The sequence below is a fragment of the Maylandia zebra genome, linkage group LG4 (genome assembly GCF_041146795.1).
Source record: "Maylandia zebra isolate NMK-2024a linkage group LG4, Mzebra_GT3a, whole genome shotgun sequence".
NCBI classification, from domain to species: domain Eukaryota; kingdom Metazoa; phylum Chordata; class Actinopteri; order Cichliformes; family Cichlidae; genus Maylandia; species Maylandia zebra.
The window spans coordinates 21,761,261-21,780,264 of NC_135170.1; the positions used below are offsets into that span (position 1 = coordinate 21,761,261).

At 43.6% G+C, this 19,004-nt stretch overlaps 1 protein-coding gene across 2 annotated transcripts; it reads left to right on the forward strand.

Annotated features, from left to right (window-relative positions):
• Positions 1-120: 120 nt before the first annotated feature.
• Positions 121-17,142, forward strand: gprc5ba (G protein-coupled receptor, class C, group 5, member Ba). 2 transcript variants are annotated; one of them, XM_004558292.3, is made up of 4 exons: positions 121-987; positions 9,200-10,219; positions 10,438-10,583; positions 13,691-17,142. In XM_004558292.3, exons 2-4 carry the CDS (start codon positions 9,202-9,204, stop codon positions 13,733-13,735), a joined length of 1,209 nt encoding a protein of 402 aa, XP_004558349.2. In that variant the 5' UTR covers positions 121-987; positions 9,200-9,201; the 3' UTR covers positions 13,736-17,142. The 2 variants fall into 2 exon arrangements, with proteins under 2 accessions (XP_004558349.2, XP_004558350.2); XM_004558293.3 differs by having other exon boundaries at positions 123-987; positions 10,438-10,559.
• Positions 17,143-19,004: the final 1,862 nt, after the last annotated feature.

A 19,004-nucleotide genomic window follows, 5' to 3' on the forward strand; every position in this document is an offset into this window, starting at 1 on the left:
CGTTATTAAGCGTGTTTATTACTACTATTTATTACCTCTATTGGAATAGAGGACATTAGCTTGAGAACTTTATTCTGAAAGGCACAGTCGGAAACGCATTGGATAAGTTGACGTTGCATTGGTGTGTTTTCTGTGAGCTCGGAACAGTGCCGCACCAGCTGGATGTGACAGAGTTGCATGTAGAGGGTCCAATCTGTGCTCACAGGCTGAAACAGTGACAGAGATCTTAGGTGGAGTGGAGTGTGCGCGTGCACGCGCTCGAGTCTCGTCGTGCAGCGAGCTAATAAAGCGTGCACGTGTCAGTGATCAATTAATCTGTCACGGTTACAGTGAACGAGGACAGAGACGGCGGGGACTGTGGCGGCTGTGGAGAGCTGTCACTTTCTCTGTGCGCGTAGAAGGATTATCATTACGCACGTTATGCGGAGCGCAGCTTCGGTGATGCGCTGAGTCGGGAGAGGTGCAGCGGGGAGCAGCGAGAGTCAGCCCGGACATTCAGCGGCATAATCAGCGCAGTAACTGGAAGAGGGGGATCCGTGTTGTTATGGGCATCGCAGGATTCCGACCGGCCGTCTGTTTTATTTATTCCGGTGAACACTCCGACGTTGGTGCCGAATCAAAGTCAAATATGCGCACTGCTGAACAAAGGATTTAAAGGGAAAACGATAAAGAATCTCTTAAATATTTCAACCCTTAAACCCGGTTTGTCTCATCCTCTCTCTTGTTTTTGGACTTCCATTCATGCACATTCTGCCGCTGAGGAAAACAGACACGGGCTGAATAACCGGGTACCTCTGGTGTGGAACCAGGAGCAGGAGGAATCCTCTGGTCTTATCTCATAAGGGTCCATGTGGATGGAGAGAGAATACGCAAACCCAGCGAGCGGAGCTCATTACGAAATGTGACATTTTTATTGTGTTTCCCATCAAACCTGACAACTGTGCACCCGTCTTCATCCTCGAACATCTTTAATTTACGTCGTTCAAGGTACGTGCTGCTCACCATGTCGCCTACAGATACTGATTTTTTAAGGGGAAAGGGGGGGCAGGGGGAGTTATCCTTGTGGAAATGTGTACGCACGACATTTACTGAGGGCTGTTTGGCTGAATACCCTACAGGGAATCACTGTTTATTTGAATGCACCTGCGTCTGTACTGTATTAAGGCCGATTTTTTTTAAAGGGGGGTTTATCAGCTGAGAAGGAAGTTGCATCACTGACAGCCGTAGAAAAAAAGGCGATGCACCAAATGCAGGTGTGGGGAGCAGAGGGCAAACATGGGTTGAGCATTTTTGCAGAAATGTATATTCATGCACGATGCTCAGCTCATACTGTCTCGAGCTTAAGGCAAATTAGGTAAAAACTAAAGAAAATGACTGAAGCAGTTCGACTGGTGAGACATTTGAGGTTTTTTTCTCACGAGGATAGAAACGCTGCTCTCTTTTAGTGGCAGCGACTCCATTTTCATCCCACAACACACTGGGATATTTTGGGAGTGTCAATCACTCCGCCGTGCTTTAGTTCGGAGGTTAGATGTCATTCTTTTATTTTTGGAATCACACACACATTCCCCCCACCCCCCAGGATAACAATGGCCTTACTTCTGGTCCCTCAAACAAACACACTCTTCTGGAAGCCCCCAGGGATCCTCCCATGTGGTCGTATTGTTAAGAGAGAGGGGGATGCTGAAAAAAGGAAAAGAAGAAAAGGGCATTCTCTGAATTTGTGTTTGCATTAAGCTGCTTCTTTGGCCAGCTAAAACACAGGGGTGTCCCTTTTAGTAGACTTGAACCTCTCATGCTGGCCTTGCAGACAGGACACAGTGCCCTGGATGTCTAACTTGACAAGAAATCACACTTAAATGACCTCTTGAGCCCAATTAGAAAAAGGATCTTTGCATGGAAACTGATGCCAGTTTATGGATTACCCTCCTTATTGATCAGTAGATAGATGATACGCGAGCTCTGAGCGCAGGATTGTGTACCGAGTAAGCTCACTGGCCTGTTTTGGAGTGCTTTGTTTTCTATCATTAATCAATATTCAGCAGGCTGAAGCTGTTTATTGTCAGACTGTGAATTCATGAGTTACTTAGCATCCTCTTGGGGAAAAATAAAGCTACAGTTTGTCCTCTGGGAGGACGCCATATGTGCCGTGTTCAGATGATTGTAAACGTGTATGTGTGTTTGTGTGTGTAGCTTCATGTACACATGAAGCAGCTGACTGTATAAAATGGGGTATTTTTGTCACTTACATGGGAACTCCTTGCTTCTCCTTTTATATGTGTATTTGTGATCATGCACCTCCCACCCTTTCCAACATACACACACACACACACACCCACACACGCTCCAGGCAAGAGCCTCGCTCCAATTCTTCCTCCGCATATCCGGCTGTTCCTTCTTCCTCTTGCCTCTCTGATCACTATCACGCTCTCTAACCAAATCTGATCTCCCTGGGCCCCTGTGACCACCCCCACCCTCCAACCCCAGCCTCCTTCATCTCCACCCCGGGTCCCATCAAGTTATCTATAATGGATGCAGCTCATTCGTGTCACACGGAAGCAGAACACGTGACACCAGATGTCCGTGGCTCTAGTTTCAGGGTACACTTTGGGGTTTGGCATGCCTTCACATCTGACCCGTCACCTCACGCTTGTTGTTATTGTCGGAGGGAGAGAGACAAGATAGTCAAGGGAGGGGAGTAAGGGTTGAGAATAAACACTGGCGCTCTTAATTGCCAAGTCAATTAGCATATGGTCTCGCTGCGAGTCCAGTCACATGGTAATGAGGCCTAATTAGGGTGGCCAGGGATGTCTGAAGAGTCTTGGGAGAATACTTACACTGTCAGATTCTTCAGTATGGCACCCAAGAGCTTGGTGTGGCAAATGTATCACGTCTTTTCAGGCTCTTCTTTCAGGTTTTTTTTTTATTCCTAAACCTGTTTATATATGTTGTCTTTGAGGGTTTTTTTTCCCTTAACTTTGCCTTTCCAACTTCTTCCCACTGTTTTAGCACCCACATGTACATCACAGTGCAATAACACATCACTTCCCTCATTTTTCTCTTTAAATTTCCATTGTTTTGTCTGTTGCTACCAGCTGGATTATGATCGAGCTCACAAATGTCACAAGACTGTTGACAAACGCAGTCAGATCAGATGATGGAATTCACTTTTGGCTATTTTATGTGAAGTAGGAGGTTGGATGCTTTCCAGCAAATCCATTCCCTCGCATTTGTTTATGATAAACCTTCATCAAAAAAATGGCGTCATGAATGGGTAACAGTTGACCGGCTACGACAAAAATCTTGTCGGAATACTGAAGAAAGCGTGCTGTACTTGCAGGATCAAAGCTGCTGTAGATGTCTCCAATCCATGCACAGGAAACTCTAGGATGTCTGTTGCTGTGTCGCTGGGATCTCAGGTCTGTTTATTTCAGCAGCCTTGCAGGAAGTACAAAACTTGGAAGTATAGAAATATATATTCGTGCATGAGACTCAGCATATAAATTGGCCACATATTGGCGGTTTTCATCATTGAATGTCTGTGACTCCGGTTAAATGCACTGGTAGAGAGGTTGTCTCTGGTCATCTTGTCAAAGTGTTCTCAAGAGAGAAAGAAGACTCGTCGCTATAGGAAATAAAACCAAGTCCAGCCAAGCCAAGTTTAATTTAAAACCCTCTCAGATCCTCTAAAACTGGTTGATGAAAACTGGAAGGAAGAAGATGTTCGAGCCAGCCCTCTCACTCAGAACGTCTTCATCTGTAGACCATGTACAGTCTTAATATACTTTTACACTACAGCACTAGGTCCTTAGAAAGAATAGAATAAAACTAACTCTTATATTAACTGGTTATAATGTACTTCATTTAATAACTGAAAAAGTTACAGGAATAAACACCTGTTATTCAAATGGTCAGTATTTAAGTAATTTATAGATTTTTGTCAATGCACTATCCTGACTTTATTTGTTTTTTTGTTTTTTTTTGCTTGTCAGCTAGTTATTATGTAGCAAAGATTTTTATATAAACAACATTATCATTATTTTTAAAAAAGGCCCTGAAAGGATCTAATTGCAACCTTCATAATATTCTATAAGGATGAATCAGTGGAGAGGGACAAACACGAGTTGCTCTTTCAGACCAGGCTTTCATTCCTGAAGCCACTGCAGGCCTGGGTTCATATTATATATATAACCCCAGCTAATAATGTAAACGTATGCAGTGTTATAAGAAAAGGTGGATAATGCTGGCGGTGTCACCAGCAAGCAGATGGCAGGACAAGACGTGCAGTTGACCCGCTCACCTCAACAGCTGGATCCATGCGTTTCCAGATGTATACCTATGCATTTAAGCCCTCGTACAGACACAGATTCATCCCCATTCAGATTCAAATTCTCGGCATAAGACTCAAAAAATGACAATTACTGCGGGTTGTCAAATCGTAATAATCCTCCCAATTATCACAAGGGTAATTAGAAAGCATCTGCTCGTGAGCTACGTCTGATAATTGTTGGAGCTTGTAATTGTACAGGACAGCTTGTTTCTACCCCCCACCCCCCCAACCCCTATCCCCCTCCCACCCCCATCCCTGCCTATCCAGCCTGGGGCAGATCTGAATGACTGCAGTGCTGCACATTTGCACTCTCATGCTTGTATTCCTGTTGCGTTTTAACAGCAGCGCTGTAAGGAATTGCATGCTGCATTCTTTCCACAATCAGTGTTGTGTCACAATGTGTTGCCTTCTCACACACACACACACACACACACACACACACACACACACACACACACACACACACACACACACCCATAGTAAATGCCACCAAGCTGGATGTTGCGTGAACATAATGCCAGTATGTTTATGCGAAAGCAACACATGTAACACTGCTAGATGGGAAATGAAGGGGACTAAGATGGACCTCTGGTTGCCAGCAGGCTTCTTGGCACTGAGGAAGATGAAGCCTGAGAAACAGCAGCCATGCAGCAGAACTGGCAGGAGCTGGATCCTTCCCTCAGTTACATAAGATACACAGTGAAAATAAAAGGAAAGGAAAGCAGGGGGGATGAGGAGGTGGAGTAGGAAGGCGCGAGGGGGCACAAGCAGAAAAGGGGAAATGATGCCAAAATGGAAGCAAGACGGTGCATTAGGGATTAGACACTGGGTAGCAAAAGAGGGGGACTAGTCGAGGTGTACGAGGCGCATCTTTCACAGCACGTCTTTTTTTTTTTTTTTTTTTTTTTTTTTACTATTTAATTTGTAAAAATGTGTATACACACACACACACACACACACGTAGGAAAATATTTAGTATACACATCCAGAAATGCATACACTATTATATATTGTACATATATTTATTAGTTTCAGGTTGGCCATTCTTGTATTTTGCTCGTTTGTGTTGTTGTCTTTGCACATCTCTGTTGCTTGTGGGGCTCGCACACAAGAATTTCACTCGCATGTGCTGTGCCAGTGTGCCTGCACATGTGATGTGACAATAAAAGTGATTTGATTTGATTTGATTTTGATTTGACGTCTTCAAATACAGCAAGTCGAGGCCGCTCTGGCTGCTCTGGAGGAGCGGTGGCATTGAAAATCCAACAGAATAGAGGATTTTTTTTTTAATGGAGGGGAGGGCAGAGATGGCTGCGTGATGAGTGACAGAGAGAGAAACACGTCTAGAGAGCGAGGGGAGGGCGAGACGGCGGCTACATCCTCTGTGCTGCACAAACCAAAAGGCCAGACAGTTTCGCTTCTAAAACCACTCGTGTAAAGCTGAAGTAAAAAAGAGGTGTCTGTAGGTGTGCGGCATATTCTGCGTAGCATTTTGCACATGCACGTCTCGCTGCTTGTGCATGTGTGCAGCCATTCTCTCTGCGCATCCTTCAGCTTTGCAGCTTACCGGTCTGCCAAGCCACTCAAAAAGCAGCCAGAGCAACCATCTGTGTGAGAGGGGGGTGACGAGATGGCGAGCGAGTCAAAAAGTCACGAGTGTGCAGGCCACAAGCTCCAGTCCCTCCGTGTCCTGTTGTGATGTGCACTTGTCTCGAGTGCAAAGCGTTAATGTCCCAGTAATTACAACGTGACAAAGGATGTGTGGAAGAAAGACAAAAAGAAGGAGGAGGAGCAGGCTGCTTGGCTTTTTGAGGATGAGCGAGTGAGGTTTTAATTTCTTGGCTGCTCTCCCTTGTTCTTGTAGTTTAGTGACGGAGCATAAAAAGCGGGATGATGTTAGGAGGAAACATGAGTGTTTTTGTGCGTTGAGGCGTGCATGATAATGTCAGGTGTTTTTGTATGCACAAAAAGATCCAGCTCTGGATTTTTATGTGTGTGTGTTTTGGTGAGTCATTCCTCTGTAAGCACTGATTGATGTTAATATAGACCAATAATAACCAGCGGCTAAGAGCTGCTGCAGCAAGGAAGGAAGGATGGGATGAGACAACAGGAAATAACAAGCAGGAAATGAGGGAGCAAAGAATTTTATTAATGAGGAGGCATGAAGAAGAATTTTGGAGAGTGTAAATCTCTGAAGGATACATGAAAGGGCTCGAAACACATGAATATGCACAACGCACATATATATATGCACACATCTTTCACTGTTATGCCCTCAGGGGAGGGGGGGGGGGGGTGAGAAATAAATAATGCTATTTCGCAAACTTGTAAACAACTGCTCTCTTAAAAAATCCATCTTAAATGTATATGAGGAAAGAAACATCAAAAGCTTGTAAATAAATGGATGGTCCAACTATGCAGGCAGGGCGAGAAGGAAGGTCTGGAGAAGAATTATAAAGCAGTACATATTGTGTTTTTCAGTTTCTTATAGAAGATTAATAATCCTTTTTTTTTTTTTTTTTACATCTTTATGACCTTTTTTGTGGCAAAATAGGTTTGAACATGGGTGTTATTGGTCTTTTTTAAATGATGTGTAAGCAATCTTAGCTACAGTTTATAATATAATTCAAAGATGTAGAGAATCTGGAGAAATCTCTTTCTGCAAAGGACAAGACAGAAAACTAAAACAGTGGTGACCTTTAGGGCCTCAGCCTGTACTTCATTAAACTTAAACTGCAGTACTAAAAATCACTGCATGGGCAGTAAATATATTTTCTATGTGATGTAAAACTGTACCATTAGAAAAAAAGACCTTGACTAGTGGGTGCTGGTACAACTCACCAAGCAAACCGCATGCCATAGGGCTACTGCTCTTTTTCTCTCTGTCTCAGCTTTAGAGACAGAGTGTCTGTCTGTCCCCCCACCCCCATCAAGACCTTGATTAACCACTGGCTCCTCACTGAAGAGAGACCACTTGGTTTGTTATCAGCACACAGTTCAAAAGTCAGCATCCTTGATGGTATGGAGGTACATTAGTGCACATGTCACGGGTGACCTGCACACCTAAGAAGACACTGTTAAGACTAAGTGACATATGACGTCCACCCATCCATGTCCAAACACATTCTGCGTGTGTTAGAACAACACGGCTGCATAGGAGAAAAAAGAGCGCAGGCAGTTAGCCTGACCCATCCTACAGTCCAGATCTGTAATGCACTGAATTAATTTGGAGCAACACAAGAACTGTTAAGTCTCAGATGATTTATTTGTATTAATACAGCATTTAAATTATTTCAAATCTGCTTGTTTTTATTGAGATTTTAGAGCACGTCCAATGTTGCGCTCTAAGCTGTGACAAACATGTGAGCAGTCAATTTGAGCTTATCTACACATCCAGCCATTATGAAGCAACTTAATCATTAGTTTAGAGTCAACCTGCTATATTTAAATCTACTGTTGAGTGTCCTTTTGTCAAAGGAGAGTTAGAATGAGCTCTTGTTAGAAGCTAAAAGTAAATGGCACCGGTAAAGTGGCAGACAGACATCTGAACAATGAGCTGAAAGTCAATATAGAGCAGCAGAGAGCTGCAGGACTCCATGGGAATATGAGCGATGGTTTTTATTTAATGCAATGTTGTTAAAAAATATTGATTGTAGCTGGTTTCCTCTTTACTGTCATACCTTACAGGAAAGTCAGAAATGTCACAAAGACAGTACAGCCCAAAGTGGGGCTACACTGCTACTTATTGACTAGACTTCCTCGTATTTTCCAAATGTCTTGAGTCTATTTCTCTCTTCTTCCAGTCTGCTCTATTTAATAACTGGTGTGTTTAAACCTAGTACTCTCCTCTATCGCCCCAACCATATGACTCATCCCAACTTACTTGATATAGAGAGACAGAGGACATGAAGCTGGAAATATCCAGTGTTCACTATGTGGTATGCAAACACTGTCTATTCGTGGACACAGCGAGACGTTCGTGGCGGACTCGCACTGTGACTAAAGTTCTCTGAAATAAACAATCCAACGTGCAGCTGTAAGCATGGAGAGGATAGAAAAGAGCAGTGTGCATGAGCCAGCCTGGAAAGAATGCCCGAAAGCTTAGTGACAGCAGCCTGGCAGGAAGATATGTTTGTGCGCGCGGTGTTGTGGCGCCTTTAAATACAGATCAACCTCCCATAAAACACACAGCTTTGTCAGGTGAAACGACAGCGCTGATCATCCCAGCAAAGCCCACAATGAAATGAAAGATTGTGTATTTTTATGTGTGTTTGTGTGGCTGACAACTGTGATGAATAAAGGAAAAGGGAGACTGAGACGGCATTGATTTTGCAGAGTGCTTATGTGGGTTTTTTTGTTTTTTGTTTTTCCCCTCACTGGGACACTTTTCTCAAAAGTACACAAATGTTTGTACTTGTGCTCGAGGTTCTGTTGCTGTTGTCTACAATAGATTGTCGCTAGGTGCCCTTAGATGCCTGATAGTGAGCCAAACTGAGTGTACAGTAGTTCCTTTCTCTGTTTCTCTTGTTTTTTTTCATAAAAATATGCATGATGGTTCAAAAAAAAAGGTTCAAAAAAGGTCTGGCTAAAGGCTATTATTGGTGAAACAGGACGTGTGTGTGTTAGAAAGGCTTCAGTCATTCACCCTGCACGAACTACTGTCTTTTGTTCCCTCTCTAAAACACAGCAGTGGCCGATTGTCTTTATTGTCACACAAAGGAATGATTGCTGTGGGAGTGACTGCTCAGCTCTACAGCTTTGCAAATGTTATTGACCAGAATGACTTACTGACTTTCTCTCCCCTACTTTTCTCCACTCTCCCTCATTGCCCCTTACCTCTGCATCATCTCGCTATCTGTCTTCTCTCAGAGATGGCGTTCCCACCAGTTCTCCTCCTGCTGCTGCTGACTGTTGCTCACTGTGCCAACAGCGAGCCAGAGCCGCTCCCTAGAGGCTGTGGCTGGGGCCTTGTGCGTCCGTACACCCTCCTCTGTGACCTGGACTCCATATGGGGGGTGGCCGTTGAATCTGTGGCTGCCGGTGGGGTGCTGGCTGCCATCTTGCTCGCCCTAGTCCTGCTGTGCCGTTTACGCCACATCAGTGAGGGCGAGAAGCGCAGCGGCGTGGGACCTATCCTCCTTCTGCTTCTCGGTATCCTTGGCTTGTTCGGCCTGAGCTTTGCTTACCTGATTGAGCGGGATGAGTCACTGTGTCTTCTTCGCAGGGCCCTATGGGGTCTCCTTTTTGCTGTTTGCTTCTCCTGCTTGCTGGTTCAGGGCGTCCGCCTGCGCAGGCTTGGCAGGGAGCGTCGCAGCCCTGGTGGCTGTGCCTTAACCGGCCTGGCACTGGGTTTGAGTGCCGTACAGGGCATCATTGCTGCAGAGTGGCTGCTTCTGACCGTGCTGAGGGAAGGAAAAGCTGCCTGTCAGTATCTTCCTCTGGACTTCGCACTGGCATGCAGCTACGTGCTAGCCCTCCTACTAGCTGCGCTGACCGCAGCCTCCCTGGCCCTGTGTGGCAAGACACGTCAGTGGCGCTGCAGTGCCATCTGGCTGCTGGTCACCTGCCTGATGTCACTGCTGCTGTGGGTGGCCTGGGTGGGCTTCTATCTGTATGGAAACAACTGGCTCGGCAGGTCTCCAGAGTGGGATGACCCAGCGCTGGCTATTGCTTTGGTTGCTCAGGGCTGGCTGCTGCTGATCTTCCATGCCATTCCCGAATCTCACGTCTGCCTGAGACCCCCACCCCAACCCACTGCCCCGGATTATTTCGACACATCCCAGAACTCAACGCGGATGAGGGAGACGAGCTTCGACGATGACACCCCTCTATCTCACAGGCAGTTTGTGGAGAACCAGGGCTATGGATATAATGACGAGAACACTGCAGGTACAGCACAATCTGATACTTTTGAGCAAACAGGCGTAATTTAGCTTTGTAGGAGGAATGTAGGCCAAAGTGACTAATGCAACTCTTGGACACATTTGTATGCTTGGCTAGTAATAACTGCAGGAGGACATTTCTGCAAGTGTTTCTTTGGTTCCTCCAGACAGTAAGCCGAGTGGTGAGTCAGGGTGAGTAATCTCTGTCCGTCTCTTCCACGCCAGGCTTGAGGAGCAGTGGCGGTGCCGGGCAGCACAGCAGCAACACCGGTGCCAGGCCAAGCGCTCCTTTCCGCAGCAACGTCTACCAGCCCACCGAGATGACCATGATCCTGAACGGGGGAGCGGTGAGTACATCCTCCCAGTCACAGGTACACGCCGCTTACACGCCGCTCTCTCATTCGACCACGCCGACAAGACTGCATGCACATTTGTGCGTTCTGGACCATACGTCATTGCACAAGAATGAGGGAGAGGTGTGAGAGTGTGTGCGTGCGTACTCAGTTTGTGTTTGGAAACTCTCAAGCGACTGTGTTTGTTCCACGTGCATGGACGGATTTGTCACAAATGGTCACTCATCTGACATTGATCTGTGTAAGGGTGATTGTGAGGAAGCTTCTGCTTCTTATTCTGCTGTCTGTGTAAAAATATAATACCAATTGTCCCCTTAATGATGCCACCGTCAGGTGACCCAGCAAGATTCATTGTGCAGGATGAATGGTCACCATGGCTGGTGCAGGTAAACTGCTTTCCAGCCACTGTGCTATGAATTAAGCAAACCCAACAACACCTAGCATATTACAGAAGTCTAAAAAGCTGAAACGACACTCTGCTGACAGAGATAATTTGTAGTCACTATTCCTAGAAATTGCAGCTGGGCGTGCTGATCGAGCTGACAAAGGGAACGGAGAGGCGTCTCCTTAAGCTGCTTTGCATAAAATATCACTAGTCTGCATGAACGGTGTTGTTGTGCACCCCCATTAAAGGCAGGCAGCGTTTATTTGTACAGCCGGCTCAGGGCGCTCTGAAGGAACCGATTTGCAGAAAGCATGAAATAAAGAACCTTTAACAGCAGTTTTAAAGGATACTAAAACAAATACGAGCACAAAGAATTAAATAGAAAACTGCAGGATTGTATTGCAAGGTTGATAATGGTCTAAGTACAGTTTGACATTTTAGGAGACTGGCACATTCCCCATCTTACAGCAAGTAAAACAGGAAAATCAATACCCCTCCATTCTTTACAGTAAATATCAATCATCTGCCAGGCTGAAAGTGGAAACATGGAAACATTTAGCCTTTTTTAATACATTAAATCAGTCTTTGTACTAAATTAATAAGCTCCTGCTTAAACCCACATATTTACACTTAACATAAGTGTAACTTTAGCTAAAGTGCAAGCTAAGTTGCATTGGCTAAATGTGAAGGTGGCCTGTGCTGGAGGTAAAGCTTTATTTCTAATTCTCTCTGTGTGATGAGTCATGTTCGCCCATTTGTCACTGCAGCACTATTTTTGTATAAAGCCTCACTTTCAGATCCACTCCACTTTCTGTTAAGTTACTCCAATGATAAAAACACAGCACTTTCCAAAACCCTTTATTCCTAAATAAGAGTTTTATTGTGAACCATCTGAAGGAGTAGGGAACCATATGTGACGACATCTGGCTGGTATTAATGGATGACAAACCGAAATGGATCAGAATCAACAAATTAAACACGACAAAAAGCAACAATATGATTGTACCGTTGGATTTTTTTTTTTTTTTTAATTGGAATGCACATTTTATGACAGGCACTTTGTTTTTTTCCCGGAGGCTGGTCATTATTGGAGACCAGGCTATTAACTGACCACAGTGCATTTGGGGAAATATAATAGCTGCTATAATTGGATTCGTGTGGCTTTAAAATTTAATAGCAATACAATAATATGAGCCATTATTTTCCATCAATAAAAACATTATACTTTTTGACGGATAAATATTGCATTTGTTCCCTTACGGCAGAGAGCAGTATCATTTACTGCAGTATCTTTGTTAACACTTTCCACAATGACGTCCCCTGTTTCCTTAATGACTAGTTCTGACACCTCAGGATAGATCACTAAAGATGTGGTTTCACAACCATTAGAACAGTTTCTGGGGGGGTTTAAGGGTAGCTGCACAAGCTAACTTCTTCTGATGCGCACCTACTCATTTTGTTCTACAAGCAGGCCTGAAAGATGTTCATAAAAGAGCTTCAAAGGTTACTCCTAGTAGGTTTTCAAAGGGTGAAGAGTTAAATAGCATTTTTATAGGGAATATTAATTATGTATTTACAAGAAAAAGAAATGCAGTTTTTAGCTTTTCTGGAGCCCTGAATACAGCCTGCAGGTTTTCCACTCAGGTTTCAGGGTACAGCTAGTCTCTGGCTACGTCCACACTAATGCGTTTTCGTTTGAAAATGCATAGTTTTCTCTCCATTTTGGCCTCCCGTCCACACTGAGACGGCGTTTTCCCCAAGGAAAAACGCAGCGTTTTCCCCAAGGAAAAACACAGCGTTTTCCCCAAGGAAAAACACAGCGTTTTCCCCAAGGAAAAACGCAGCGTTTTCAAAACCCTCTCAAAAATGCATACATTTCAAAATGGAGCTGTCCTGTTGCAGTGTGGACACTCAAAAACGATGACGCATTTTAGTCATGTGATGCAGTCATGTGACCAATTAAACAAAGATAGCGGAGTGCATTATACAGCAGTTGTTTTGTTTGCTCTCAATTTTGACAGCCCTAAAACAGATTAATATCGGTCTGTACATGCTCCAAATAGCTTTTCTTCAAATTCTTTAATTCTCACTCGCTTGGCAACTTTGTACTTTTGTGTTACTCGCAGCAACAACTCCACCTCATTGTTAGTCCATTTAAAAAACTCGGTGCTTTTCCTCGACATTTTGCCGCGACGTTTCAACGAGCCCGAAAGTAAATAAACGGCAGACAGAAACGAGGCAGGCCGAATCTTCTTGCGTTTCATGCATGTGCAGTACTGGAACGTTAGAGTTTTCTGCCGTTTCAATGTGGACGCACAACTCTGTGAAAACGACTGAAAACGCTAGTGTGGACGCGGAGCGTTTTCAGACGAAAACGCCGTTTTCAAATCTATCCGGGCTAGTGTGGACGTAGTCTCTGTGTCACCTGAGAGGTCAATAACAGGGCAAAAAAGCCAAAGTAGCTTCAATTCTGTGAATGGCATAAGATATTTGCAATTTACCTGGATTGTGGCAGCTCGATAGCCTGAAGAGAGAATTCATATAGACTGGTTTTAGTGTGTAAATACATCTGCAATGGCAAAAACATAGGCATTTTGTTTTAAAACACAGAGAGGTGTCCACATAAAGTGTGAATGGAACGTATGCAGACCCTGTAACCATGTGAATTAACATGCATGTCTAAAAATGAGATGCTTTCTCGACTGCTGACGGTTAACAAACGTAACTTTTTCACCTACAGGTGCCCTCTGCCCCTCCTACCTACACGGGGAGGCAGCTGTGGTGAGCGAGAGGTTTGGAAAGAGGCTGTGTGATTTAAAAAGGAAAAAAAAAGGACGAGATGAAGAGGGTGAGGAGGGAGAATGAGGGGGGTCCAGGACGAAGGGCCCACCTCCCTGTCTGGCTGGACTGGACTAAAAGCACGGATGCCTACATCGACCTTTCACTCTGTGTACAGACTTTAACACTGACTGTGTGCCAATCAACTACTGTTTGAGTGTGTGTGAGATTCAGAGAGAGCAGGATATGGAGGACAGAGCTGAAGGTTTTCTAGAAGAGTGGAAATATGAAAGAAAGTAGCAAAAAAAGAAAAGAAAAAGACTGATCTGAAAATGCCGACATGCAGTATTCCTTTTTAGGTATCATTATCTCCTGTGACACTACAACATTGTAGGCATCCCTGAAAACTGTGAAATAGATTGCTTTTTCCTGCTCACTCTCTCTTTCTGTCAGGCAGGATGTCTTTTCTGCAGCTCCACACAATGAAGGCGTTCGAGTGGAAACATTTGGCTCTGTCCTCCATCCCTCCACACCGTAGGTGTAGACAGAGCACATGGGCAAACTGTACAAGTTGAGCAGAGCCCTCCTAAAATAACCCTGCCTCTGTAGGTGTGAATGTACAGCATATAAGAGGAAAGTGTGTGTGTGTATGTGTGTGGTCCCTATAACACTCCAGCAAACCTTTCCTCTCCAGACTGTTACCCCCCACCCGACAACTCTCAACACCCCAGACCTGTCTCCTCCCTCTCTCTCACCTCTGTTAGGGTTAGGGTTGCGATCAGAACCATCTGTGAATAAAACACATAACTCTTCTCACCTTCCGCCATCCTCCCACCTGCATGGACACTTTGCAAACACAAACTCTGAAGCCTGAACTGTGACTGGAAAGGAAGTTTCCCCAATGACCACAGCTGCACCTGAACAGCGCTGCCCACAAACCGCTTTTAGATGTACGATAAAGCAGAGCGGATTATGATTGGACAAAGGGAACGTCAGTCATGACCGGGCGAGGGGGGGGGGGGGGGGGGGGGGGGGAGAGGCGCCGCTTAATGAATCGAGGTCAGACAGCTGTACGCACCCACATCTCCAGAGCCACTGGCGTTTTGAAGCAGCCAGGAGAAACTGTCACTTTATATCAGCAAGAAACGGAGCGAGGAAATGAAATGGTCTCCCGTTCTCGGTTCCTGTATTTGTGTTTGTGTGTGCGTACGTGAGTGTTGTGATTTCACGAGTGTCGACAGGGGAGAAAAAAAAAAATCTAAGTCCAGGTACATTTCTGGTGCTAAATATTCCTCGACCCTCCAGTGAGGCACGGAACTACAAAAACAACACTTATATTGATACAGTAGTCAAGCTGTGAGTGACAAGACTATATTTAGAGCTGTGGCTGGTGTTTGGAGATATCCTAGAGCCTCAGAAAGATCAGATTAACAGTGCAAGGTAGAAAGAGGGGGATCAAATGGAAAAGGAGGAGGAGGAGGGTGGCGGTGAGTAGGAATGAGATAGCACGAGACGGCCCCAAAGGGAAGTCTGTGTGACAGTGAAATCTCTGAGACTTCCTTCACTCAGCCTCCAATCTGTATGAGAAAATGGCTCCCACGTCTGTACGTTTGTATCCATGTTCCTCTTCTCTATGTCGTTGTCTTCATTTCTGTTTTCTTTTTTTCTGGTGGAGCGTCTCTTCCTCCTCCTCCTCCTTCCTCTCCTCCTCCAGACTCTTTCTGTGGACAGCTATAGCTCAAGTCTCTGTGCCAAGAAGGACTCTTGTTTCACTGGAGTCTCTGTTTCACGCCCTTTCCCTTCATCATGGCACCAGCTCTCTCTTTCACCCGAGGAGCTGTGTACATAGTAGTGCTGTAAAGCTTTGCTTGCTTGTTTACCTTTTTTTCCCTTTTTTTTAAACTGTAGGCTGAGTTTAGATATCAGTGATTCATTGGAGAACTGACTGACCACTGCAAACTGATTTTATCTTCTTTTTTTAACTGGTTTGCTTTGTGTTTATACATTTGCCTGTTTGTTACATTATGCTTGTATTTTTTAAACTATAGCATTTTGGAAATGTTTCGCCAACACTAGATGTGCTTTTATTTTATTTTATTTCATTTTGAATTTTTTTGTTTGTTTGTTTGATTAAGGAAAAAATGTGAGTTGTCAATTATCAGGATTTATGTTGGTTGTACCTCCCACACTTTGCTGTTACGGGGATGCAAACGTGATTATGTTCAAATTTTCAAAAAGACAACAATGCCTATTGATAATTTTGCCACTTCATGCAGTAAATCATGACTTAGTCTGTGATATATTAGGGATAGCTATAAAAAAAAAAGAAAATGCAAAGCAGGCAGGGCTCAAGCCCACCAATAGTCAGTGCGCTGGCCCCTGATCTTACTAAGAAAAGACAAGGGGTCAATCCTTGACTACTGCTGTATGTTTATGTCTTACACACTGGCTATTCTAAAATAGGACTGCTACTTGCAGGCCAGCTTCATGCCCAAAGACAGCTTGTCCTGTTATACCAGGCTCTGTTTGGGCAGGCCTGGTCTGAAACAGGCTACAAGCCTCATATCCATGCAAGAAGAACTGTCCTCAGGGTTTTAGATGGTCAGCAGCAAAGAAACAAAGCTCCTGAGTATCAGCACTCAGAGCTGAGGGGGAGGGAGGTTTCAATTCTTGTGATGTTTTCACTCTATGTGGAGTACATAAAAAAAAAAAGAATAACATGATGTGACTTTGTAGACTTTGCACTCGTCAACTACCTATCTGTGCATGCTTATCACCATTTCTACATATATGACCTTTCTCAGACCTACTTTTGAATACTAACTATTTATGTAAAAGGTCATGTGGCAACAATCATACTTTCAGTGTATATCAGATGACACACTTAATGTCTGTGCGAGCTGGTTCTTGAGAAACAAAGGGAAATGGTCCAAAGCAGTATGATTCCCCAAAAGGAACAAAATGCCATCATCACTGGACCTAATAATAACTTCCTCTGTTAGTTTAAAGAGTTGAGGGTAAAAAAAAAAAGTACAAAAAAAGGAGAATCGTCCGACTGATATTGTCTGTGTTTAAAATCAAATAGACTGTGGTGAGATTTTGCACACAACTTCTATGTTAAGTTTGTCGTCCCTGGGTAGCCCATTTGAAAACCCTTACTCCCTGGGGTTGACATGTCCTTGCCTGTACTCTCCTGATTTGTCTTGCCTTCAGACTGCTCCAGTGGGGCAGCTGACAGGGGTAATATTGGTTTTCACAGCTATGACTGTGCAGTGACGCAGCATGCCTATGTATAGAACTTGATTCCCCTGGTTAGAAAAAGACAAAAAAAAAAAAACCAACAGTTAACTCTCTTGTTTCTGTAACCAATTCAGGACAAAAAAAGTTAAATAAAGGTGTCATATTTGTAGTTAACTTTTAAATGGATGTTGTGTTTTTTTCCTGATGACACATGGTAACAATAACAGCCAGGTATTATGGAAGAATAAAAAACTGCATGTGCTTTTCCCATTTTTGTCAAACCTTCGCAACGTTTCTGTCCATACAGATAAACCATTGAGTCATTGAATGTTTTTGCTTCTCATTCTGTAACCTAAAGCAGTTGGTTAGCCTAGCTTAGCTTAGCACAAACATGCGCAAAAAGGATGAAACCATTAGCCTGAACAAAAACGTATTCATGTGAAGTAATTTAATGAGATGCAACATGTTCAATTGTAAGCTTTAAGCATGTTTTTTGTTACCTTTGAACATGGACAGGCTAGCATAAAGAATTAGCATAGTCTTTATGCTAATTAAGCTAATAGGCATACAGATTCCATCTTTAACAGATAAACTACCCAATCAGACTCTTGACAAAAAATGTTCACTAATATCTGTAGCAAATTCTTGAATCACCCCTTGAATTCTTTACATTTTGCTTCCAGGAAGCTACTTTCTTGTAATATTTTAAAATTGTCTTGAGCAATAATTCTCCAAGTTCTTCTTTGGACACTGGTTGCTTTTTCACTCATTTAGTCCAGTCCTTGTACCTAACCATTTTCAGAGGAATTTTGTTGTTGTTGTTTGTTTTTGTTTGTTAAGCTACTTAACTCAACCTACAAGTAATTAAGCATTACAAAAGGCACCTAACTCAAAGGATGAACCAGAGGTTTGTCTATACATAACAGACAACTTCACAAAGAATTCTTTTACAATTTCTTTAGGCATCTTTAGGCACTTTGTTACTATTGCAAAAACACATAATTAGTTTAAATTTCTTTACTTGAATCTAGAAAAAAATTGCAAAGACAACACAGTTTGACTGGCATAAAATATTATTTCTCAACCAACAAGATGACTTACAAAGAGCTGTTAGCTGAACATTTGGCATATCCCAGTAGTTTGCAGTGTGTCCTCAAAAAAATGAGAAAACTGGAGTGGATAGGAAAAAATCCAGCAAATACCTCCCATGTGAGCAATGCATCTGACCCTTGATCCATCTACCATTCACCAAAGCCTCATCAGAAAAATAAAGTTCCATCAGATTTTGAGCTACAATGCAATGCTATGTGGAAAGCATCTGATTGGCAGCAGCTACATTTTTTAGCATGACAATGATCCCAAACACGATGCCAGTGCAGTAAAACCATACAAATAGAAAAGCATTGTGGAACACAGTCCGTCATGGATTAGCCTCTCCAGAACAACTTTGTTGAAGCAGTGTGGGGTCATCTTCACATCTTCAATGTGTTGAAGAATAAAGGGGGTTTTATAAAACACTGACTTTCATGCTCACCCCTATCCTGCACAGATTTCAATAAAATCATATAATCTACTTCCCATTTTCCCAGCAAAATATAAAGAAATGAGGGATGGCTCAAGTCTTTTGCACAGTATTGCATTTTCATAAATGGCTACTTTGTCCTTTGATGATAAAGATGGAAATATGAGTCTGTAGTTTAACTTTGGGCTACATGTTCTGGGTATTTGTCTGTCTGACATAGGCTTCTTTAATACATTCAGTGCATTCATAAGATCTTTTTGTTTTTACATTTTAAATGTGTAAACAAAGTTTTAACTAACACATCAGCCTGGAATCACAACCCAGAACCAGTTGTTATTTGTCTATGCTCTGACAGCTTGATGCCGACACTACCTTCTGCTGCTGTGTGATCGGGTTTCAGTTGGGTACAGTTCTGCCAGACTTCATGGAGCTGGCTCCTCTATCAGATGTCCCCAGAATTAAATGGGCCGTTTTATCTCCTCACCCAGTGGCAGCTGTCTTCCAGGCATCCACA

Coding starts and splice junctions, on each gene's coding strand:
- gprc5ba (XM_004558292.3), top strand. CDS start 9,202: ATGGCGTTCCCACCAGTTCTCCTCCTGCTGCTGCTGACTGTTGCTCAC. Junction 10,220..10,437: donor TAATGACGAGAACACTGCAG/GTACAGCACAAT, acceptor CTTCCACGCCAG/GCTTGAGGAGCAGTGGCGGT. Junction 10,584..13,690: donor GTACATCCTCCCAGTCACAG/GTACACGCCGCT, acceptor TTTCACCTACAG/GTGCCCTCTGCCCCTCCTAC.